The following is a 23198-nucleotide window of genomic DNA, read 5'->3' on the forward strand; positions in this document are numbered from 1 at the left end:
ACTCTTATAGGCCTGGAGCTTAGTGTTTGTGCACTCCCAGTCCTCAAGGCAGTGAACCCATTCCCGTTGGGCATGATCCCTACTGTAGAGAACATCTTCCCTAGAGATCTTGTCTTCCCTAGTAAGAGCCGCTACAGTCAGCCTAGCATAGCCGATGAAAGGCTGCGCCAGACCCGGAGGATAAACTCGAAGTCCTCAATCCTTCGAGTTCCACACTCCGGGATAGAGATCATCCCATCCTTAAATGGAGCGTAGGCGGCTACTCTCCAAGGGTTCTCCATAGAAGAAAGCTGGCAGAGAGTCGTATGGCGGGAGCTGGAAAATACCAGCGCTTGGCCCTGGGGAGACTGGAAGAGGACCTGAGAGAGCCCAGCCACTCGGTCCTCATTCTCTCTAACCCTGTTAGAGAGATCCTGAGATGGATTGGCCTGATTGAGACAGAGTGCTTGACAGTTGTGCAACATCTGCTCAAATTTCGTCCCCAGGGCGGAGACTTGCGAACCAACCATCTCACCCACCTGTTGCATCACCACTGCTGAGAAAGCAGTGGGATCAAAGGTGCTGGATCCCGCTCCTCCCACCGGCGTTGCCGGAGTGGATGCGGCGGAGGCAGGAGAAGGCACTGGCTCGGCGGGAGCGCGAGCCTTCTCCTTAGAAGCCTTGCTTCTAGAGCTCTTCGAGTAAGAAGAGCTCGGCTTGGCCTTCACCGCGTCGGCGTAAGAAGTCGAAGACTTCCTAGCCGAAGAAGACGAAGACGACTTCTTAGAAGTCGTCTTAGATAGAGTCTTCGGTTCTCTCTGTCCCTTCACCTTAGGAGGTACAGAGAGAGCGGGAGAGCGGTAGGGATCTCAGATCCCACAAAGCCTTGGAAAGAGGCGCTCGAAGAAGGGACAGGAGAAGATCCGGGAACACCCAAGGAAAGACCTTGGGCGCCCGACACACCTACCTCAACCAACAAATCCTCTACTCCCACCGCCATCGGCTCGATGTTTAGGTCCAGGGCAGCGACGTCCGGGACCGACTCCTGAGAAGCTACGACCCCGAAAGATTGCTGGAGATCTTGCTGGATGGAGGCTATGAGAGGGGCTGCGGACAAGGGTCACGTACCCTGTTGACTTGCCCGCCGGAAGATCTGGACGGCCAGCTTCTTATCAAGGATGTACGGGCTGGCCTTTTGGCGGCGTTCTTCCCGGGAAGCCCGCCCACCCCACGGCTTTCAGGGTAGCAAGGGCGACCTCCCTCACACTAGTAGCCTGGAAGAAAGGGCGAGATGAGCTTCTAATGGCGGAACGGGGTTAACAAACTTATGTCTAAGAGTTGTTAGTAAGTGATAAAGAAGCCTATAATCGACTTACCCCCTCCACCAGCTGACCGACTAGGTCGTAGCAGATGGCGCAGGCTTCCGGGTGCCAGACGATCAATATCGTTGAATGACGTGGCACAAGGAGCGTGAGACCTGCACTCATCATGGCCGCAGGGGTCGTACAACGTCGCGTTGCAACGCCGGGACCTGACAGTTGGTAGCCTGTAAGTGGAAAAATACATGAGTTATCAGGAGAACACCTTACAGTCTAACAGTTGCTCGCTGTGCCGGAGCGAGAAAGTTAGATTAAACCAGAGCCCCGCCATAATACGTGTGTAACAAGGTTGGTTGTTGTCCTAGGCTATGCTCCGCTGGCGGCGGGGACAAAAGATAGAATCCAACCAGGAGTGTGGTAAAAGGAAAACCACGACGAAAAATGGCGGGGATGGTAAGCATATGAATAATAAAATAAACAAATCATCGTAAAATTATATATATCTTAAAATACAATAATACAAACCTTCCCCTCACCCGTCTACTAGAAGAGTGCCCGGGTAAGAAGCAAGCTCCCTTCCGGTAGCGGGGGAGAGATATAGATATAGTAGGCAAGCAACCGACCACTAGTAGTGACCACCCCGCCCGCTGGCGGAGCCAGTAATCTATAACCAAAGGTGCCCCGCCCCCGCTGCGACGGAAGGCTCCGTTCGTTATAGAAAGGGAGGTGGCTGAGCAACTGAATGGGGGGGGGGAGGGTCTCGGCGTAACACGGCGGGAGAGAGAGAGGGGGGGGGTGGCCTACTCCTCCCCGTCTCAACAACTACCCGCTCGGAGACACGGTACCCTATGAGTGTCGCCCTATACCCCCCACTGGGAGGAACCCCTGGCCACCTCAGAGAGGGAGGGAGGAGGGCAACTGAGGTTGTCATGACAACCAATGGGGTCCCCCAGCACCTCCCTATACCTGGTAGGGAGGGAAGGGGAAGGGTAAGGTGCGATGGAACACGTGACCGCAAGTGGCCTAAGCCGCGAGCAACACAACCGTGGGAGGGCCACGTGAACAGGTTGTACCAAATCATGGAACATGCACCTAGGCTAGCCTAACACCCTAAATAGAATAAAATTACATCGTAAGATGGAAAAGACACTTTTAGTAGAAGAGAAGCCCAGGAGGAGGCAAACTGTTCCGAGGAACAGAAGCCTACTCGGAGCCAGCGAAAGCCGATGAAGAGCAAGAGCCGGGATGCTGGGCTGGAACAATAATAATAGCCCTAAATACCAAACTAAGAGAAATGGTAAGGGGGCTAAACTAGCTAAAACTCGATGTAAAAACGATGAACGTAAAAGGTAAGCCCATAAGTATAAGAAGTCCCAGTATGGAGGACCGGGAATTCTTAACGAGGCAGCATGGCGCCGCCACGAGACAACCGGGAAACCGTATATGACCTATTAGAAGGAAAATACTGGTTCCCGGAAGACAAAAATATAGTAAAACATTACTTATGAGGCACTTAACTTAGCCGTTGCGATTGCAGAACGTTCCATCTTGAAGAAGATAATAATCCTCGTAAATGCACAGCACAGAGAAATGCGTCTGGACGCTAGCGCTAAATATTAAGGATGACCGCTAGGGGCGCTGCTGTCCGTGGCGTCCTCTAGTAGTAGTAGTAGCGGCTGCATCGCCCGTTGGTATCAGCTCTCTCTTGTGGGGATTCTGATTGGAAGGTCTAATTGGTGAATGTCTCGTGGTAGTGTTCCCACTCGCCCCATTACCATACCGACACTTCTTTTTAAGAGTGAGCGAGTCAGTTTTACTGACATTTTCTTAATTTTGTTTTTCTCTGGTAATTTTAGATTAATTTTACCTAGAAAGAATGATATTAAGGATCCTTTCATAGGCCGACACGAGCTGAGCCCAGAAAATCATTTGTTGATGCGTGGGAAATAATATTTTATATGAACAGTTTTAACATCTAATATCAATAAAGAAATCACTACTGTACAATATTCCTTAACACAAAATTTTTTTAATACATTCTGTAATAAGTAACTGATAATACAGTGGTATAAACAGATTTGTACTTATTTGTTTAATGAAAGTGGATTTTTTTATGTTATGGATAAATTCAAAGCTTCATTTTAAAACTTTTGAACCTATTGCAGATTCAGGTATGGTGCTCTGTAATGCCAGCTGTCTGAAAGAGGCTATTCAGGGAAACCATTGGACACCTGAAATTGCTGCTCAAGCCTTGTGCTTTTCAGGGAACTGGTATGACTTGGTAGTTTTTGCTCAAGAATTGGGTGATAAGAGGATTTCTTTATTCAGCAGTATTGTTGCTTCCAAGATTGAAGCATCAAGGTCAGTTTCTTTGGAAGTAGTTTTGATAAATAGTACCCAAAAACTGGATGACTTCATATCTTATTTGCCATTATCAATGATTTTTAATTTTATTGCTTGTGAAATTTGATTAAGGATAATTATTTTGCATACATAGGTGTTCTTTATCCTGGTCTCATAAATAGTCTGTCATTTGTTAAGCACCTTAAAAGATACAGGATTTTTTTTTTTGCATTTGTCAGTGTCTAGCTTTATGTTGCCTCTTTTGTTGTGAACTTGATAATTGAGATTTAAAATTTTTTACAATGATTGTAAGGCAATTGTATTAATATACTACAGTCGAACCTCGGTTTTCGTACGCCTCTCATTTAGTATATTTTGGTTTTCAAAGACTTTTTTTTCTACAAAATTTTGTCGTTTCCTCAGTTTTCTTACTCTCGGAAACACACTGTCCGGGGCCCAGCATGTGACTGGGCCCCGTATCGAGTGCCCAAACAAAGCGTCCCATCTTCTGTCACGACCCATTCTGCTTTAGTGTTCATTATTTTTCGTGCTTTTTGTGCTTTTTCATTCGAGTGCAACTGCTAAATAAACCATCATAGGGCAAAAGAAAGTTCCAAGTGCTAGCCCTTGTGTAAAAAAGGCAAGAAGCACAATAGAATGTAAGAAAGAACTCATAGTGAAGTGTTGGAGGAAGTTGCATGCCAATCTCAGTGAGAAAATGCCTACAACAAGCACTGCTGTTAGTGAATTTAAGGCCAGCAGAGGCTGGTTTGAAAAATTCAGAAAACAAATGGGCATACATAATGTGCCTACTTCAAGGATTAAGGACATGTTTGCAACCTGTTGAAAGGTTGGAACGATTGGCCTTCAAATACTGGGTTGAAGGCCGGGGAGACAGCAAAGGAGGTGGAAGCTTGACCCTGAGGGGTCAGCAGCAGAAACTGTTGCTGAGGCTGTGCCTTTGATGTAGATGGCTGCGGCACTTGAGAGACTGGCACTGCCTGAACCATTTGTTGTTGCTGAGGAGCCTGGAAAGGCTGGAATTTCCTAGGCTTCTTGGCCTTCTTGGACGAAGAAGTTGACTCAGGTTTCCTCTTACTGGAGAGTCCCCAGCGAACCTTAAGACTGGTTGAGTCTTGTCGCCTCATATTGCACCGAATTGACAACCGATTCTGGGAAAAGGTCGGCACCCCAGATCGAAGCTGCCAGTAACTTATTCGGTTCGTGACGGATGGTGGCTTCCTGCAGAACATGTTTCCTGCAGTTACGCCTTGCCACGATGAAGTCGCACAAATCACATTGTACTGTGTGTAAATGTGATTTGGCTATCAACTTGAACAAAGGTTCATTACCGTAAGTAACAGCTGAAACCTCTGTCATGACCAGAGTATATTGAGGGATCTGGATAGTCTCGTTCGAGCATCAAACTCGGCCTGAATGAGACTGTCTGGAAGTCTAGGAAGCCGTTCACTGAACTGTATGATAGCACAGTCTGGCTTCAATTTCCCGACCGAAAAGGTGGCTGGGAGATCCGCCCATAGATCTTCCATACCAGGAAGAAGGAGTGACGTGGGCTCCGTTTCCCGGAGCTGCGGCATCGGCTCGTCTCTCATAGCGGCCTGCATAGTTAACTCCGTCACCTTCATAGTGAACGGGATGGGAGTTTCTCCGTCCACTACTAACATGGTGAAAGCGCTTTTAAATGCTTGAATCCTGGTATTAATACAATCCCAATCTTCTAGGCTTCTTAGCCAGTCACGTTGGGCTTGATTCCGTCCGAAGATGACGGTTTTTTTTGGGATCTTATCCTCTCTCCGCATGGCTGCCTCTGTAAGGCGGGCGTAACCAATGAAGGGGGGTTGCAGGTTTGCTGGGTGGAACTCGAAGTCCTCAATCCTTCGAGTTCCACAGTCCGCCAACGTCAGCATCCCGTCCTTGAATGGGCATCGACGATATCCTCCAGGGATTGCTCGCCGTGTAAGGAGGGAGAGTATTGTAGTCCGGCATGGCTTGGGCTGCCATACCGGGCTGAGGTAGACCTGTCGTAGGGTTCTCCCGGAGACCTGCTATGAGGTTCTCCTGGTTGGCCAGCCTCTCCGAGATGGCCCGGATTGACTGACCTAACTCCTTAAAGGAAGAAGAGATGTGAGAGAGCATCTCTTGGAACTTGTCCTGAACCAAGTTCCCTACCAGACTACCCATTTGCTGCATAATGTTTGCAGCAAATGAGTCTGAGTCAAAGGAACTAGGTTCCTGTTTCTCCCTGGGAGTCTTAGGACGTGCTCCTGTTGAGGTTGAAGGCTCAGGATCAGGTAGGAGCTGAGCCTCGTCTCTGGAGGACTTTCCTCTGGACCCTTTCGAGTGAGAAGAAGACTTGAGCTTCCCTGCTCCGGGATGGTGAGCCGGAGATCTTTGAGAGCTGCCCAAAGTAGACTTCTTGGACAGAGTCTTCTGAAGCGTCTTTACCTCGCGCTTCCCTTTAACTTTAGGGATCGCCTGGGTGGACTTCGGTCTAACCGATTGCCCATCCTCAGAGAATCCCTGGAAGGAAGAAGAAGAAGGGACAGGGGAAGAAGATTCTATGAATGGCTCAAGGGTAAACCTTGAGCCCCTACCAAACCTGCCTCACTCAACCTCCTACCTGTGCCTCTACTGCCATGGGCTCGAGTCCAAATTGAGAGTTGCCACTTTCTTGCTAATCTCTTTGGCTTCCGGGTTCCTCCAAAGCTTGAGCTACTTGTTCTTGGATAGTGGCGATGTAAGGGGCCGCCGCTTCTGGGTCGACATAAGAAGTCACCTTGCAGCCGGGGAAGACAAGAGCAGCCATCTTCTTTTCAAGAATATAAGGCTGCCCCTTGGTTACATTACGGCCGAATCCACCGACCCAGGCCTTCAGGGTGGTTTGGGTGGCGTCCCTGACCGCTTGAGCAGTCTGAAAGAGAGGGTCAGTATAAATACTAAGCTACTTAAGGCTAAATTATATTATCAACTGTAATGATATACCACTTAGAAGAATTGCATATATAGGCCAAAATTATATATGAGAAACCTGGTATCCGGGAAAGTACTTACTCCGGAGGTAACCTGGTCCACCAATTCGTAGCAAATGGAGCAACTCTCATGATGCCAGACAGCTATCTCCCCATAAGTGGATGCGTCAGACAGCATGAGTCCAGCCAGACCTTGTGCCCACAGGGGTGCCTGGTAGGACAGCGTTACAGCCAGATTCCTGGCAGTGGGTGGCCTCTGAAGTGAACAGATACATGAGTATCACACAACTAGTTGGACTAAGTCCAAGAAGTGAATATATCATAACACCGGAGTCACCGGAGTTACTTGACAGAATAAAGCTCGGCCTCTACTTGCTCTCCTGCCGTGTAAAGTGGTGGGTGTCCGATAGAACTGGTAAACTAGCTTCAGTGCGTCTCTGGTGTTGCCAGAGGACGGAAATTCACCGAAGCAGTTACCTAATCTATACGTATGCCAAAACGAGGAGTACGAGAACGGCTGGGGAGGAGCAGGTGGGGGCCAGCAAATAATGGCGGGGGAGTGTGACTCCGCCGTAAACAGATATCAAGATAAGTAGGTGGTGAACCCGGATGGTGAGCAGGGACTCTGTAAAAAATCAAAAATGAAACAAAAGTAAACATGCAAAAGGAATAAACATATGGCGGAGCTCCTCTGCAGTCACCAAACCTGAGGCCTGGCGGAGCCGGGGGCCCCAGCCGCCGGAGCGGGATGGAGGGATGGTGACTCGGGGTGAGAGAGAGCTCGATTCGGAAGCCGAGGAGGTCCGAGCACAGCCGAGCCAGGTGGCCAGCCGAGACTCGACCGCACAGGGGAGCCCCCCCTCGGTACGAAGGTGAGAGCGGTGCGAGCCGAGCCAGCGTCTGATGTCCCCCCTGCTAACTCCCGTATCCCCCCACGTGGAGAGGGGGAAGAAGGGAGGGAGCTTGGATGGTTGCCAGGGGCAACGGGAACGAGCAGGACTCCCCCCCCCCTAGAGGGGGGAAGAAGCTTGGGGATCAGACGCTGGGTGGCTCACGGCGATCGCCTGGCTCGTCGCGGACGTGGTGTGAGCCTCGCAGTGAGACAGGCTAGGCGGAATGAGGTAGCCCAGAAATATTGATTATTTTCCCTTTTTGGTGTCATATTTCTTCTGCCAGATGAGCGTTGTAGGTGTAGTAACCCTGGAACATGCGTCGTAACCCTGGAAATAATTTCTGATGAATATAATTGAGAAGCGCTTTAACCTCGGAACGTCGTAAGCCAAACCCGTCATAACCCGGGGACTGCCTGTAATAATAATGATGATGATAAGTTGGATAGGGCTTTGATGGAGGAAGGTTAATAGCCTTATATATACTAGCTGACCTACCCCGCTGCCCAGGAAAACTGTGAATGACAGGCTATGGGTAGGGGGAGAGAAGAGGGAGGGGAGTTTCTGAAGTATAGTTTTTATTATTATTAATAAAGGATTAGTTTATCCAGACCTCTGAGCCTAATAAGGGCTCTTTTCAGGCTGGTTGTGTGAAGTATAGTACAGTAGTGAGTTAGCAGTACATTCATGTATACTAAATTCACTAGGAATTCATGCAATTTGCTTATAGACCAGTAAAAATTGACAAAGACCCAGGCATTTAGTATAACAAGCATTTTATGTATTCAATATATTTCCATGGATGATAAGTATGTCCATAAAAAGTGCAACCAAAATCAATAGTATGCAACCATACATTATGGGAAAAAGGGAAATGGCTGCCACCCAAAATGAGAAATTTTTTTTTCCCATACTAATATTTCAATAATATTTCAATTACTGTAAGGTGGTGCTTCACTTTTGCATTGAATATTATAGTTTAGAGCATAAGGTTTGTAATAATGCCATAGAAATGGAGGTATAGACTGTTTAAATTGAAGAAAAATTATACATTTGAAATGGAACAGAAAAAATAAATGCATTATGTATTATTGTAAATCTATGTTTCCTTATTCCTAGCAGTGGATCATCAACACCTGTCATATTAGCAATCTTAATATAGAATAGAACCCTTGTTTATTAAAGAATAATGACAGAGAACATAATTAGACTGTGTAAAGAAAATTGATACATTTGGAATAAAATAGAAAAAAGTATATACCGTTTCATTTTAAATCAATGTTTCCTTATCCTAGCTGCTGATCATCAACACCTGGGATATTAGCAAATCTAATATTGAATTTATAGAAAAATAATAACAGGGAACATAATTAGACTGTTTTAATATGTATAGTAGTATAGAAGCATTATTCATAAAAAAAATAGTAACAGAGAATATGTTGCTGTCAACAACCAAAGGCCTGCTACTACACATCGTCAAAATCCTCCTCCTCATCATCATCATTATTTACCTAGACTTTAGTGTTTGCACAGTTATTGCATTCCCCACTACATATATAGTGAGCTGTACAAGGTAGAGGCTTTTCAGAACAACTACATGAAGCACACGTTTACAGCTACATTTGATATTTATTAGTAGCTATGGAGGTGCTAATGGCATAACTATCATTATTGGATCAACTGTGCCATTTACGTTATGCCTGCACCCATAGTCCTCATATTTGAGAACTATTTTCAGATTTGCGCCATGTACATACTTGAAACTGGCACAACCTTTAAGATGGTGGTATCCTTTATTAGGGCATATTTTGTGGGAAACGTAATGTAGGGGATCCTAAGCTCATTTAGGGTTTCAGTGGCTGAAAAACTACCACCTCCTTGGTACAGCAGTGATACATATTCCAATCCTACATCTAAAATATCATCAGTGCTGGCATTACTATCTTCAAAACTAAGCACATCAGACCTTAGTTTTTGGGATGACATTAAGAGTTTTGTGTGTTACCTTTCCCATTTCAAAAAGGCTGAGGTGGTGTCACACCCAGACATAGCATGCATGAATTGAAGTGCACAATGCACATTTCACGTCCTTGAACCTCTCTAGCCACATTTAATGAGACAGTTGTAGTTGTTTCTTGGTTTCACATGTAAATCTTCGAAGATGTTGCTAATTAAGGAAGGAAAAGGGCCAGTGATAGTTGTATCATACATATTTACTACTTTAATGGGGGCCTTATTTTTAGTAACTGTTTCGTCAAGAAGTCTCCTCACAGTCTCACAGTTAATAACACCTTCACCTCCTTCTTCATCAGCATGCTCCACCTCAATACCTGTATCTTCTAGACTTGGTTATATTAGCCTGATCAGTTCCTGCCTGTTGCTTCTGTCAGAAAGAAATTTTGTTTTGTCAGATGGAATGGGTGAAGTGAGATTTGAGATCGTATCTGGTGAAGATTCCTCTACTATGAGAGTCAGAGCCATTGTCCCAGTGTTTTTCCTTGCTAACTTTTTTCTGTGCATTTGACAAAGATATTACTTAGCCATAGTGTACTTTACATCCCTACCTAATTTTCAGCGGCATTCTTTAATACTTATATTAGATAAAGTATAGTCATAAAAGAGTAAAATAAAGCAGCTGAAGCCAGTGGCAGAACACTTTAATGTATGGGTTCAAAGTTATAAGTGATGTAAACATATGATATCCCAACTCCCACAAGGTGATGATGACAAATGGCTGTCTCTGAAGTTCTGAATGAATATTCGTACCTGGTCAAGGCTTCAAGAATGGCGACTATGACAAGTCACTGTCCCTGTGGTTGCAGGACAGCTTTTGTGATTTGACTTGCACAATTGTTTAGAAGTGAGGAGGTCCGTAGCAAACCCTACATAAGCTTGAACGGGTAAATGAATAATAGGACCCTTTTTTGGGTAAGAAGTACACCCGGACATCGAAGGCTACCAAGTTTTTGTCGTTTGTTGACTTCCATTAAATGCAAAAAGATAATTATATATGCTCTATAAAGCATTGGTTATTGAATTGTTAGTAAAATATAGCTTGTGGAACAACAAAACTTGCTTTGCCAAAAAAAAGTCATGGGTTATAATACGTCACTGAATGACCTCTATATGTCCCAGTGCTTGGCTTGAAGTCTGAATTCTATAATCCAATCTAATCCTATGCAATTATCTATTTATTACAATGATCATCACTGTCATATTAGGAAAAATATCAAAGGAGTTACATCGAATGACAAAGTTTTGTTCACTTTGTTAATTGATTTCTAATTATATCATTTTTTAATGGAGAAACAGTGATAGAAAGTAATTTCACAGATTACTTGTGGAAAACCTTCTCTTCAACGATTCTAGCACTCGACCTTATAGCATAAATCCTATATACTACTACTACTACTATCACTACTACACTACTACAAAGTGTAAACAAGGAGTATTGGTTGTATTTCATTGTTGCCAGAGGTGGAGACTTTTTCATGAATAGCCAATTATCCACCGAGAAGGAGGCAAGTTAATGACGTCATAAGTTACGTCATTATATCTTCGAAAGACATTCCTCTGAGATTGCTGGTGATGTCTACAAGAAGTTGGTGTTACTTTTATAATTACCAGAATTATGCAACTTTCGTAATAAAGAATACAGTAAAAAATTAGGTAGGGATGTAAGATACCCTGTGACAAAGTGTCATCTCTGTCAGATATGTTGATGAAATTTTATTCCGGAAAAACATCGGCTGTGAATCTCATAGCAGTCAACACTGCTTCTGTGCTTGATCTTTGGTTTTCCTAACTGTATATCAATCAAATATAACATAAACAAGTAGGCCAGGACATTTCCTCCACATTACAGACTGTGGACATTACTGACTGTGTAGCAAAGCGCATCCATCAGTCGCCATGACTGTTGGCTTATTGATTTCACAGATAATATCAGGATTCATATGTGCAATAAACTGTGAGAGATGCAACTGGTGTATTTCTCATTCCTCCATCATCCATAAAGAGAGAAGGGACAACTGCTGACAGCTCATAGGAGAAGGTTCCCTCTGTAGGTTGACCTAGAGAAAATGTCATTCCTGTCATTTGTTCTTGAATGACCTTCCAAGTCTGCAATGATGTTTCAGCATTGACCCGTTCATCTGCAATAATTCCACTTGCAATATTTACCAGCAGATGTTCATCCTCAACTCTAAAAGGGTTGTTTCCTTAGTAAGTCTAGAAATAACTGGAGGGGCTCATTACCACATTTCACATAACTGATGTTCATCTCTCTCTATTCTGCTCAGACCAGGTGCTAGTGAATGTGTGGGTCAATGATCTTACTGATGCACTGTACTGCGCAATAAGAGCTGTACATAACCACTTTGTCCAAACTGACTCTGTAGTATGTGTAATATTAGTGAGACCTCCATGTGTCTTTCCAGACCTCATCAAACTTTGTTCAGTTATTATGTCTGACCAAGCACCACTCCAGAATAAATGGCTATTCCTTCTGACTGTGAACTTCCTTTTGTGAAAAGGAATTAGAAAATTATTACATAACTCATCACAGTCATGTAAATAAAGGCAGCAACACTTAGCATATTTAATTCAACCAGCTTACCTTACTTTGAATACCAAGGTATGAAGACAAGCAACAGATTTTAGCAACTACAAATATAAAAATCTTGGTTTGTGTGCATATTAAAATAACAGTATAGTCTGACACCAATAATGGCCTTGAACAAGACTTAGTGGTCACTTGGTAATAAGTCACTCTCCTTACTGATTGAACTAATTATTTTCATATAAAGTTTCCATATAATCTAACATTTATATATTTTTTCAATTAAAATCACATTAATTAATGCCTAAGGATGAAAGGAAACTTTCAATAGAGAGAGAGAGAGAGAGAGACTCTCTCCCCTTAGGTAAGATAATAATACTAATGCTAGTATCAAATTTCCATACAGTTAATCGGGGTTGAATTTTTTTTGGTATACCCTGACATATATTGTAATCATGAAATAAAAAATTTGCTTTCTGGGCTCAGCTCGTGTCGGCCTATGAAAGATCCTTAATATCATTCTTTCTAGGTAAAATTAGCCTAAAATTACCAGAGAAAAACAAAATTAAGAAAATGTCAGTAAAACTGACTCGCTCACTCTTAAAAAGAAGTGTCGGTATGATAATAGGGGCGAGTGTGGAACACTACCACGAGACAAACACCAATTAGAACTTCCTATCAGAATCCCCCCAAGAGAGAGCTGATACCAACGGGCGATGCAGTCTCTACTACTACTACTAGAGGACGCCACGGACAGCAGCGCCCCTAGCGGACATCCTTAAATTTTAGCGCTACGTACAAGACGCATTTTTCCTTGTGTGTGCTATCTCAGGATTTATCCTTATTTTCTACGATGGAACGCTCTGCAATTGCCACGGCTAAGTTAAGTAACTCATAAGTAATATTTTACCCCCTTTTTATCTTCCGGGTACCAGTATTTTCCTCTTAATAGGTCATATACGGTTCCCCGGTTGTCTCGTGGCGGCCATGCTGCCTCGTAAGAATTCCCGGTCCTCCATACTGGGACTTCTTATACTTATGGGCTTACTTTATCACGTTCATTGTTTTACATCGAGTTTTAGCTAGTTTAGCCCTCCTACCATTCTCTTAGTTCGGTATTTAGGGCTATTTTTATTTTATTCCGGCCCAGCATCCCGGCTCTTGCTCTTCATCGGCTATCGCTGGCTCCGAGTAGGCTTCTGTTTCTTGGAACAGTCTGCCTCCTCCTGGGCTTCTGTCTCTTTTACTAAAAGTGTCTCTTCCATCTTTTCGATGTATATTTTTATTGTATTTAGGGTGTTAGGCTAGCCTAGGTGCTTGTTCCTTGTATTGGTTCAGTTTGGTTCACGTGGCCCTCTCACGGTTGTGTTGCTCGCGGCCTAGGCCACTTGCGGTCACGTGTTCCATCGCACCTTACCCTGCCCCTGCCCTCCCTTTTCCCTTCTGGTTTAGGGAGGAGCTGGGGGACCCCTTGGTTGTCTTGACAACCTCAGTCGCCTTCTCTCACTCCTACTCGGAGGTGGCCAGGGGTTCCTCCCAGCGGGGGGTAATAGGGCGACCACTCATGAGGTGACAGGGTCTCCATGCAGGGTAGCCGGTGAGGCGGGGAGGAGTAGGCCATCCCTCCCCCCTCTCTCGCTCCCGCCGCCTGCTTTGCCGAGACCTCCCTCCCCCCCTCCCCAGTTGCTCAGCCACCCCCCCTTGCTATACGAAAGAGCCTTCCGTCGCAAGCCGGGTCAACCTTTTGGTTTATAGGTTTGCTGCTCCGCTAGCGGGCGGGGCGGGCACTACTAGTGGTCGGTTGCTTGCCTACTATATCCTTATATCTCTCCCCCGCTACCGGAAGGGAGCTTACTTCTTACCTACGCACTCTTCTAGTAGACGGGCGGAGAGAGGTTTGTTTTGTTATTATTATTATTTTAAGGATATACCCTAATTGTACAATATTTGACAATGAATTGTGTAATATTATTATTATTATTATCTACCATCCCCGCTATTTTCCGTCGTGGTTTCCATTACCACCACTCCTGGTTGGTTTCCTTTTGTGTCTCCGCCATCAGCGGAGCCATAGCCTAGGATACCAACCTGGTTACCACACGTATTTTGGCGGGGCTCTGGTTTAATCTAACTTTATCGCTCCGGCACCAGCGGAGCATCTGTTAGACTGTAAGTGTTTACTTGGTACTCATGTACTTTTCCACTTACAGGCTACCAACTGCCAGGTCCCAGCCTGTAACGCGACGCTGTTCGACCCCTGTGGACATGATGAGTGTAGGTCTCACGCCCCCTGTGCCACGTCCTACAACGAGACGATCGTTTGGCACCCTGAAGCCTGCGCCATCTGCTACGACCTGGTCGGTCAGCTGGGGGATGGGGTAAGTCCGTTATAGGCTTACTTATCATTTTACTAACAACTTTTAGTCATAAGTTTGTTAACCCTGTTCCACCATTGGCAGCTAATCTCGCCTTTCTTTCAGGCTACCGGTGTGAGGGAAGTCGCCCTCGCCACCCTGAAAGCGTGGGTGGGCGGCTTCGGGAAGAACGCCGCCAAAGGCCAGCCCTACATTCTAGATAAGAAGCTGGCCGTCCAGATCTTCCCCGCGGGCAAGTCGACGGGCTACGTTGACCCCTTGTCCGCTGCCCCGCTGATAGCCTCCATCCAGCAAGACCTCCAGCAATCCTTTGAGGTCGTAGCCTCCCAGGAGTCGGTCCCGGACGTCGCTGCCCTGGACCTGAACATCGAGCCTATGGCGGTAGGGGGGGAGGATTTGTTGGTTGAGGTAGGTGTGTCGGGCGCCCAAGGTCTTTCCTTGGGTGCTTCTGGATCTTCTCCTGTCCCCTCTTCTAGTGCTTCATTCCAAGGCTTTGTGGGATCTGAGATCCCTACCCGCTCTCCCGCTCTCTCTGTACCCCCAAAGGCGAAGGGACAGAGAGAACCGAAGACTCTAGCCAAGACGACTTCTAAGAAGTCGTCTTCGTCTTCTTCGGCTAAGAAGTCGTCGACTTCCTACGCCGATGCGGTGAAAGCAAGGCCGAGCTCTTCTCACGCAAAGAGCTCCAGAAGCAAGGCTTCGAAGGAGAAGGCTCGCGCTCCCGCCGAGTCACTGCCTTCTCCCGCCTCCACCGCTTCCACTCCGGCTACGTCCGTGGGTAGGGGTTAGCAGGTACTCAGGCACCTTTGAATCACCTCTGCCCTTTTTCAGCAGGGGTGATGGAACAGGTGGGCGTGCTGGTGGCTCGCAAATCTCCGCACTGGGGTCACGGGTTCGAGCAGATGTTTGCACAGTTGTCAAACACTCTGTCTCAATCTGGCCAATCAATCCAGGATCTCTCTAACAGAATGAGAGAAAATGAGGATCGAGTAGCTGGGCTATCTCAGGTTCCTCCCCCAGTCTCCCCAGCGTCAAGCACTGGGATTCTTCAACTCCCGCCATATGACTCTTTGCCAGCTTTCTCTATGGAGAACCCATGGAGAGTAGCTGCCTACGCTCCATTCAAAGATGGAATGATCTCTATCTCGGAGTGTGGAACTCGAAGGATTGAGGACTTCGAGTTTTACCCTCCGGGTCTGACGCAGCCTTTCATCGGTTATGCTAGGCTGACGCCAACGGCTCTGACGAGGGAGGACAAGATCTCCAAGGAGTCGGTCTTGTATAGTAGAGATCACGCTCAGCGGGAATGGGTTCACTGCCTTGAGGACTGGGAGTGTACGAACACCAAACTCCAGGCCTACAAGAGTCCCTTCACTATTTTCGCGACGGAAGAGGAGGTTTCTCTTCCGTTCGCCACGAAATTAGTGGAGAAGTCCCTTCAGGCAGTCCTCAAGGATGAGCCCATCCCACAGTTGAGGGAGGCGGAGTCTACTTCTCCGCTCTTCCCGGCCTTCGGAGAATTCGGTGGGAGAACTTGCCAGCGACGTTCACCGCTTGGGTAAGAGCAAACAAACGGACCTGCCGCCATGGACCAGTTCCGGCGAGAAACTACCAAGGCTGCCGGATTCCCTAATCCAGGCAGAGTTTTGATGCGCGAACCAGGTTTGGCAGGTCCCTCAATTCCCTTATAATTACGGAAATGGCGCCCTCTCTTATGCTACGGAACCCGCTGTTCAAGATTCTGCGAAATCTCAGTTCCAGACGGTTCTAACGGACGCTTTTGACTTCTTCCAGGCTAGGAGGAACTGCCGGAAGCATGTCCTACAAGAGTGTACCATTAGGCATGAGCCTAATAGACTCTTGGCCGCTAGCATGTGGGGAGCGGATCTCTTCCCAGAGTCCGCGGTTAACGAGGTACACCATGAAGCTGCTAGGCTCAACCAGAGCCTCAGAGCTAGGTGGGGTATTCCTCAAAGAGGAAACAGGAATCCGTTCCCACTGCTGGCAAGAAACAGAAGAAGGCTGGTAAGAGGTTCCAGCCATATAAAAAACTCCAGCAACAGCAGCAATTTGTGCAGGCGTCCCGGTTACCCAACAGGGACAACCTGCCGGTTCAAAGCAGAACCAGCCTATCCTCCTGTTGCCCCCGCAATCTCAGCCATCCACTTCCTACGCTATCTCGCCGGCCTTCAACCCTGCATATGAGGCTCAAGGCTACACTCAGCCGAGAGGTAGGGCGAGAGGTTACTTTCGTCAACGTGGCGCAGGAAGGGGTACGAGGAGCAGACAGTTCAGAGGAGGGCGTGGTGGCCAACCCGCCCATCAACAATGAGGCTCCCAGGTAGGAGGGAGGCTGTTCCTCTTCGCCACAGGTGGGGGTTCAGCAATTGGGCACAGAGCATAGTGTCCAAAGGATTGGGCTGGAGTTGGATCAAAGATCCTCCTCCAATCAAATCATTCCATCAGATACCGTCAAAGGAATTGACAGATTACGCGGAAGAACTCCTTCAGAAAGGAGCTATTGCGAGAGTCAAACATCTAAAATTTCAAGGTCGCTTATTCAGCGTGCCAAAGAAAGGCTCAACAAAAAGAAGGGTAATCTTAGACTTGTCAAGCTAAACTCTTTCATTCGTTGCGACAAGTTCAAGATGCTTACCCTCTCGCAAGTAAGGACCTTACTTCCGCGTGGAGCCGTCACATGCTCCATCGATCTTACAGACGCATACTATCATATCCCTATAGCCAGGCACTTCCGCCCATTCCTAGGATTCAGGCTAGGAAATCAAACATTCTCATTCAAAGTGATGCCCTTCGGTCTGAATGTAGCCCCCAGGGTATTCACAAAAATAGCAGAAGTGGTTGTTCAGCAATTGAGAGCTCAGGGAATTATGGTAGCAGCATACCTCGACGATTGGTTGATCTGGGCACCAACAGTCGAGGAATGTCTCAAAGCCACCAAAAGGTAGTTCACTTTCTGGAACATCTGGGGTTCCAGATAAACAAAACGAAATCCAGACTTACTCCGGAATCTCGTTTTCAGTGGCTAGGAATCCAATGGGATTTGTCTTCCCACAATCTGTCAATTCCAGTGGCCAAAACGGAAGGAAATAGCAAAATCTGTCAGACAATTTCTCAAATGCAAGCAAACGTCAAGAAGAAACCAGGAGAGAATCCTAGGGTCTCTTCAGTTTGCTTCGGTAACAGATATCCTTCTGAAGGCAAGGCTGAAAGATATAAATCGAATTTGGCGGTCAAGAGCAAACTCCAAATATCGAGACAAGTTGTCAGTAATCCCACAGATCCTCCGCAAACCAACTACGGCCTTGGTCAAAAGTAAGAACTTAGCCAAGAAAGTACCCCTTCAATATCCCCTCCCAGTGTTAACCATTCACACGGATGCATCCCTGTCCGGGTGGGTGGGGGGGATACTCTCAGTTCAAACAGGTTCAGGGGACTTGGTCAGTTCAATTTCGCCAGCTCCACATAAATGTGTTGGAAGCAATGGCAGTATTTCTTACGCTGAAGAGACTGCTTCCCCCGAAGAAGTCTCATCTAAGGCTAGTTTTGGACAGTGCAGTAGTAGTTCATTGCATCACAGAGGAGGGTCCAAATCCAAGCATGTGAATCATGTCATGATAGCCATCTTTGCCCTAGCAAACAAACACAAATGGCATCTGTCTGCCACTCACCTGGCAGGAGTAAGGAATGTGATAGCAGACGCCCTGTCCCGGTCAGTTCCTCTGGAATCAGAGTGGTCTCTGGACGACGGTTCATTCCAGTGGGTAGGCCGGAGAGTCCCAGGTCTTCAAGTGGATCTCTTCGCCTCACAAGCGAACCACAAGCTACCTTGCTATGTGGCCCCCAACCTGGACCCTCTGGCTTATGCCACGGGACGCCCTGTCGTTGGATTGGAATCAGTGGAGGAGAATTTATATTTTTCCTCCAGTGAATCTTCTCTTGAAAGTCCTAAGCAAACTAAGGTCTTTCAAAGGGATAGTAGCTCTGATTGCTCCGGACTGGCCCAAGAGCAAACTGGTATCCTCTCCTTCTGGAATTGGGTCTCCGACCTCAACGGATCCCCAATCCCAAGCTATCACAACCAGTACAAATGAAGGACTGTGTTCGCTTGCTCAGGAATTCTCCAGACCCATAACTTTATGGACTTCATGAAGTTTGCGGCTAATAAAGATGCTGATATTGATCCACAGAATATTCTCTTCTTTTGGAATCAGATAAGAGAGAGTCAACCATTAGACAAATATGACTCAGCTGTTAAAAAATTAGCATCTTTCTTGAAAGAATCGAACACTACAACCATGACAGTTAACCTGGCTATATCCTTTTTCAGATCCTTGTTTGAAAAAGGTTTAGCAGCTAGCACTATTACCACTCATAAGTCGGCTTTGAAGAAAATCTTTCAAGTAGGTTTTCAGATAGATCTGACTGATTCTTATTTCACATCTATCCCCAAAGCCTGTGCTAGACTCAGACCTTCTCAGAGGCCTACTACAGTTTCATGGTTCTTAAATGATGTCCTCAAACTAGCTTCAGATACTGACCAACTCAGCTTGTACATTCATAATGCTCCTGAGGAAGACATTATTCTTATTAAGCCTAGCCTCAGGAGCTAGAATTTCAGAACTGTCGGCTCTATCCAGGGATGCGGGTCATGTGGAATTCCTCCCATCAGGAGAAGTTCTACTTGCTCCGGATCGTAGCTTTTTAGCTAAAAATGAGGATCCTCTTGCAAGGTGGGCTCCTTGGAAGGTTATCCCACTTCCACAGGATCCTTCTCTCTGCCAGTATCTACTCTTAGAGCCTTTCTATCTCGTACTTCTTCAAGATCCTCAGGTGCTCTTCATGAGAGAAAAAAACGGTGGTACCTTGTCAGTAAAAAGGTATTAGACAACAAATCCTTTACTTCATTAAGCAAGCCAACCCTGAATCATTCCCAAAAGCACATGATATCAGAGGAGTAGCCACCTCGATTAATTATTTTCAACATATGAATTTTGAGGATCTTAAAAAGTATACTGGATGGAAATCCCCGACAGTCTTTAAACGGCATTATTTAAAGTCCTTGGAATCTTTTAAAGGTTTTCAGCAGTAGCAGCGGGAAAACTAGTTTCCCCTGATACTGTATAGTAGTTGTAGTATAGATCCAGGTCTCCTTTCTACCTACATCAACCAACATGCCTCACCCTATCGCCAGGCTACTCGAATATCATAGCCTTAGCCGTTGAATCATATAGTGGATTGTCCCTTATTTTTTGCTGGAGGGACATCCACATTGTACTGATAATGTACTTCAGTGTACCTACCCTTATTTTTATGCTAGGTAGGACACAATATGTTTGTATATATTCACTATTTTTGTATTTATGATGAACTTCAGTGTACCTACCCTTATTTTTATGCTAGGGTAGGACACAATGTGTTTGTATATATTTTGCAATAATTGTATTAATGATGGTTTTCAGTGTACCTACCCTTATTTTTATGCTAGGGTAGGACACATGAGTTTGTATATTTTGTAATTTTGTTAAGTAAATCCCCCTTTTTCTTTATATTACATGCATCATTGTAATTTACTGTAATTACCATTTAAGTACTTTAAGATTACTAACGTTCTATTATTTTACTCTTTAGTATAAGTTAGTTTAAGTACTTAGTTTGTATGCTGTAATTGATTTACTTATATTATATCCATCATTTTACATTGTTTTTCATTGTCCCTTTTTTACCATCTTGTCTGTTTCTCTGGTACTCTTTCATAGGCCGACACGAGCTGAGCCCAGAAAAGGGATTTTGACGAAGGAAAAATCTATTTCTGGGTGATTGGCTCGTGTCGCCCTATGAAACCCCCCCTTTTTATGGTTTGTTTCCCCCCCTTGCAGGACAAGATGTATTTAGTTATTTTATTTAAGGATGTCCGCTAGGGGCGCTGCTGTCCGTGGCGTCCTCTAGTAGTAGTAGTAGAGACTGCATCGCCCGTTGGTATCAGCTCTCTCTTGGGGGGATTCTGATAGGAAGTTCTAATTGGTGTTTGTCTCGTGGTAGTGTTCCACACTCGCCCCTATTATCATACCGACACTTCTTTTTAAGAGTGAGCGAGTCAGTTTTACTGACATTTTCTTAATTTTGTTTTTCTCTGGTAATTTTAGGCTAATTTTACCTAGAAAGAATGATATTAAGGATCTTTTCATAGGGCGACACGAGCCAATCACCCCAGAAATAGATTTTTCCCTTCGTCAAAATCCCTTTATTATACTAAATGCCTTGGTTTGGGGAAATTCATGTTAATTTTTACTGGCCTATTAAGACAGATCCTTGCATGATTCTCCTCTGCTTTGCTGTGCAGTTCATTTAACACAATCAATAAAAGGTCTGACTATTGTTGAAATGGAGACAGGCTTATGTTCAGCAGAGATGATTTTTCTCTTCTAATAGAGAAACGTAATTTCCTCTTCTCCTCCCCTACCCTTTATCTTCCCCTCACCCTCCCAATTCCACCACCCCATCCCTCCTCTTCCTTTCTTGTTCCATCCCTCTCCCTCTTTCCCTTCCCCCCTCTGTTCTCCTTTCTCCATCCCTCTTCCCTCCCTCCACTTCCTCTTCCCTCCCCCCCTCCCCCTACCCAAAGCCTGTCATTCACAGTTTTCCTGGGCAGTGCCGGGTAGGTCAGCTAGTAATGATAATTCACAGTCTTTTGTGCTGCTGGAGGTGCTGGCATCTCTTTCTGTAGGTCCTTCATCTTGTGAAAATATTGATCCATTATCTATCCTAAATATCATAGTTTCCTGATTAAAATGCTAGGCAAGCCATAATATACCAACTTCATCTTGTCATACAGGTATATACTGTATGACAGTCTCATTCATATGCCTGGATTCTATCAGAAACTGACAGGAGTAGTTTCATATGCCTGGATTCTATCAGAAACTGACAGGAGTAGTTTCATATGCCTGGATTCTATCAGAAACTGACAGGAGTAGTTTCATATGCCTGGATTCTATCAGAAACTGACAGGAGTAGTTGAAGGGTGTGTCTGGTTATGTGATCATTCATGAAATTTTAAACATTTTATCAATATATGTACAAAACTAGTTTTACATTGGATTACTCATGTTCTCTCCTCAGATTGACTCAAGTGTTTTAATTTTGTTGGTGAATGGTAGTTGGTCCTTTCAATTTTACCCTACCAAAAGACATCCACACTGTTGTTTGGTTTTATTTCTTATTTCATATCTTAAATGAAATATGTTGGTTTGTCTGCTATGAAATGAAAATTTTAAAACCTAATAAGTAATATTTGTGTGTATTTTTTGTCTTTTCAGATTTACTTTACCACCCAGCCTTTTTCCAGAGGCAGTAATCAAAGAACTAATGATAGAATTGTGGTGCACAAGAGAGCTTGATGCTTCATTATTCCAGTGTTATCAAGACCTAATGAAAGTGGCAGCAATGGCACAAATAGAAATTTTCCCTGATATCCTAGCGACTTGCTTGTTGAATATAAGAGATGTGATGCAAGAACTACCTTTGATTGTTCCAGATGAAATATATTTGCCTGCCCCTCCTGTCTTTTGCCCACAACTCATACCCAATGAAAACTTGAAGGAAGGAAATGGAGATAATGGAAAGTAAGGCATTTTTCTTGTTTGATTCCTTAGGTGGACCCCCTTGTACAACTACCTGTAACTTTCTTCATATATGTAGTATATATTTTTGTGATTGTTACGGATTTCATAAATATTGAATGTAGTTTCAGGAATTATAGAACAGAGTTCATCCTTTTAAACATTTTCATATATATTAGTTGTCCTGGACAAAAAAAATGACTACTTGCTTTCTTGTTTGCATTATTTTTTTTTACTAAGGATGGACTTATGTGGTTATTGGAGGTATAGTTTGGAACCTATGATGCTGTACTTTGTTTTTTTTTATTATTATTATGTTTAATGTTATTACAACTCACACTGCTACTGGCCTGAGTCATAAGATTCCTCAAGGTAGAACATGACACAACACAAGAGTCACAAGAATGTAGGTTATTACTAGATACAGATAACCTAATTTAACATGAAAGTGTATACTACTGTAACAGCAAAAGAAAATATTGGAGATCAGTAGTTCTACAGGGGTATGAGCTACAGAATTATGAGGTATCATTGTAACTAATCACTCTCCATCATGAAAATCCATAAATATATCAATTTGTTATATAGTATTGTAAAGGGAACAAAAGACCTCTGGTACTAGGCATTATAATGCATAGTACCAGGTACCTCGATAGCATTGGTTGATGGGGCTTTGTAAATTTGGGCAGTATGCCCAAAAGCAAGAGGCTCAAGTACCAAGGATCAAAGGTATGTTCCATATCACAAGGCATCATATGGTAGATGACCTTACAGGAATGCATATGGTGTTGTTTTCAACAGTAAATACCACTGTTTGAGAGAATGGAACTGCTTCTTGTTTTATGAGATAAGCTGTTGGGATGCTGCTGACATCTGCTTAGGGAAACTGTAGTCTAACTCTGGAAGAAGAAAAAATGGAAGTATAGTATCGGGTACATAGCTTTTTTGGGAGAAATACATAATTTATTCAAGTGCTGCAAAAACTAAACTCATTATCAAAGGTAACACTAGTTACTATTTAGTCTTTTCATTATCAGTTTTATTAACATTACATGTTGACCACTTTGTTGGATACCTGGTTCAACTTAAAACTATTTACAT

The 23198-nt window shown here is 44.7% G+C and overlaps 1 protein-coding gene across 2 annotated transcripts in view; it reads left to right on the plus strand.

The window, feature by feature from the left end:
- Positions 1-23198, plus strand: part of LOC135221943 (uncharacterized) — a 181658-nt gene that overhangs the window by 6036 nt on the left and 152424 nt on the right. For both annotated transcript variants that reach the window (XM_064259975.1, XM_064259976.1), the window contains exons 2-3: positions 3464-3659; positions 21795-22100. In XM_064259975.1, coding sequence (XP_064116045.1) covers positions 3464-3659; positions 21795-22100 — 502 coding nt within the window. The remainder of the gene's footprint in view (positions 1-3463; positions 3660-21794; positions 22101-23198) is intronic.

The sequence above is a fragment of the Macrobrachium nipponense genome, chromosome 3, assembly GCF_015104395.2.
Source record: "Macrobrachium nipponense isolate FS-2020 chromosome 3, ASM1510439v2, whole genome shotgun sequence".
Classification (NCBI taxonomy): domain Eukaryota; kingdom Metazoa; phylum Arthropoda; class Malacostraca; order Decapoda; family Palaemonidae; genus Macrobrachium; species Macrobrachium nipponense.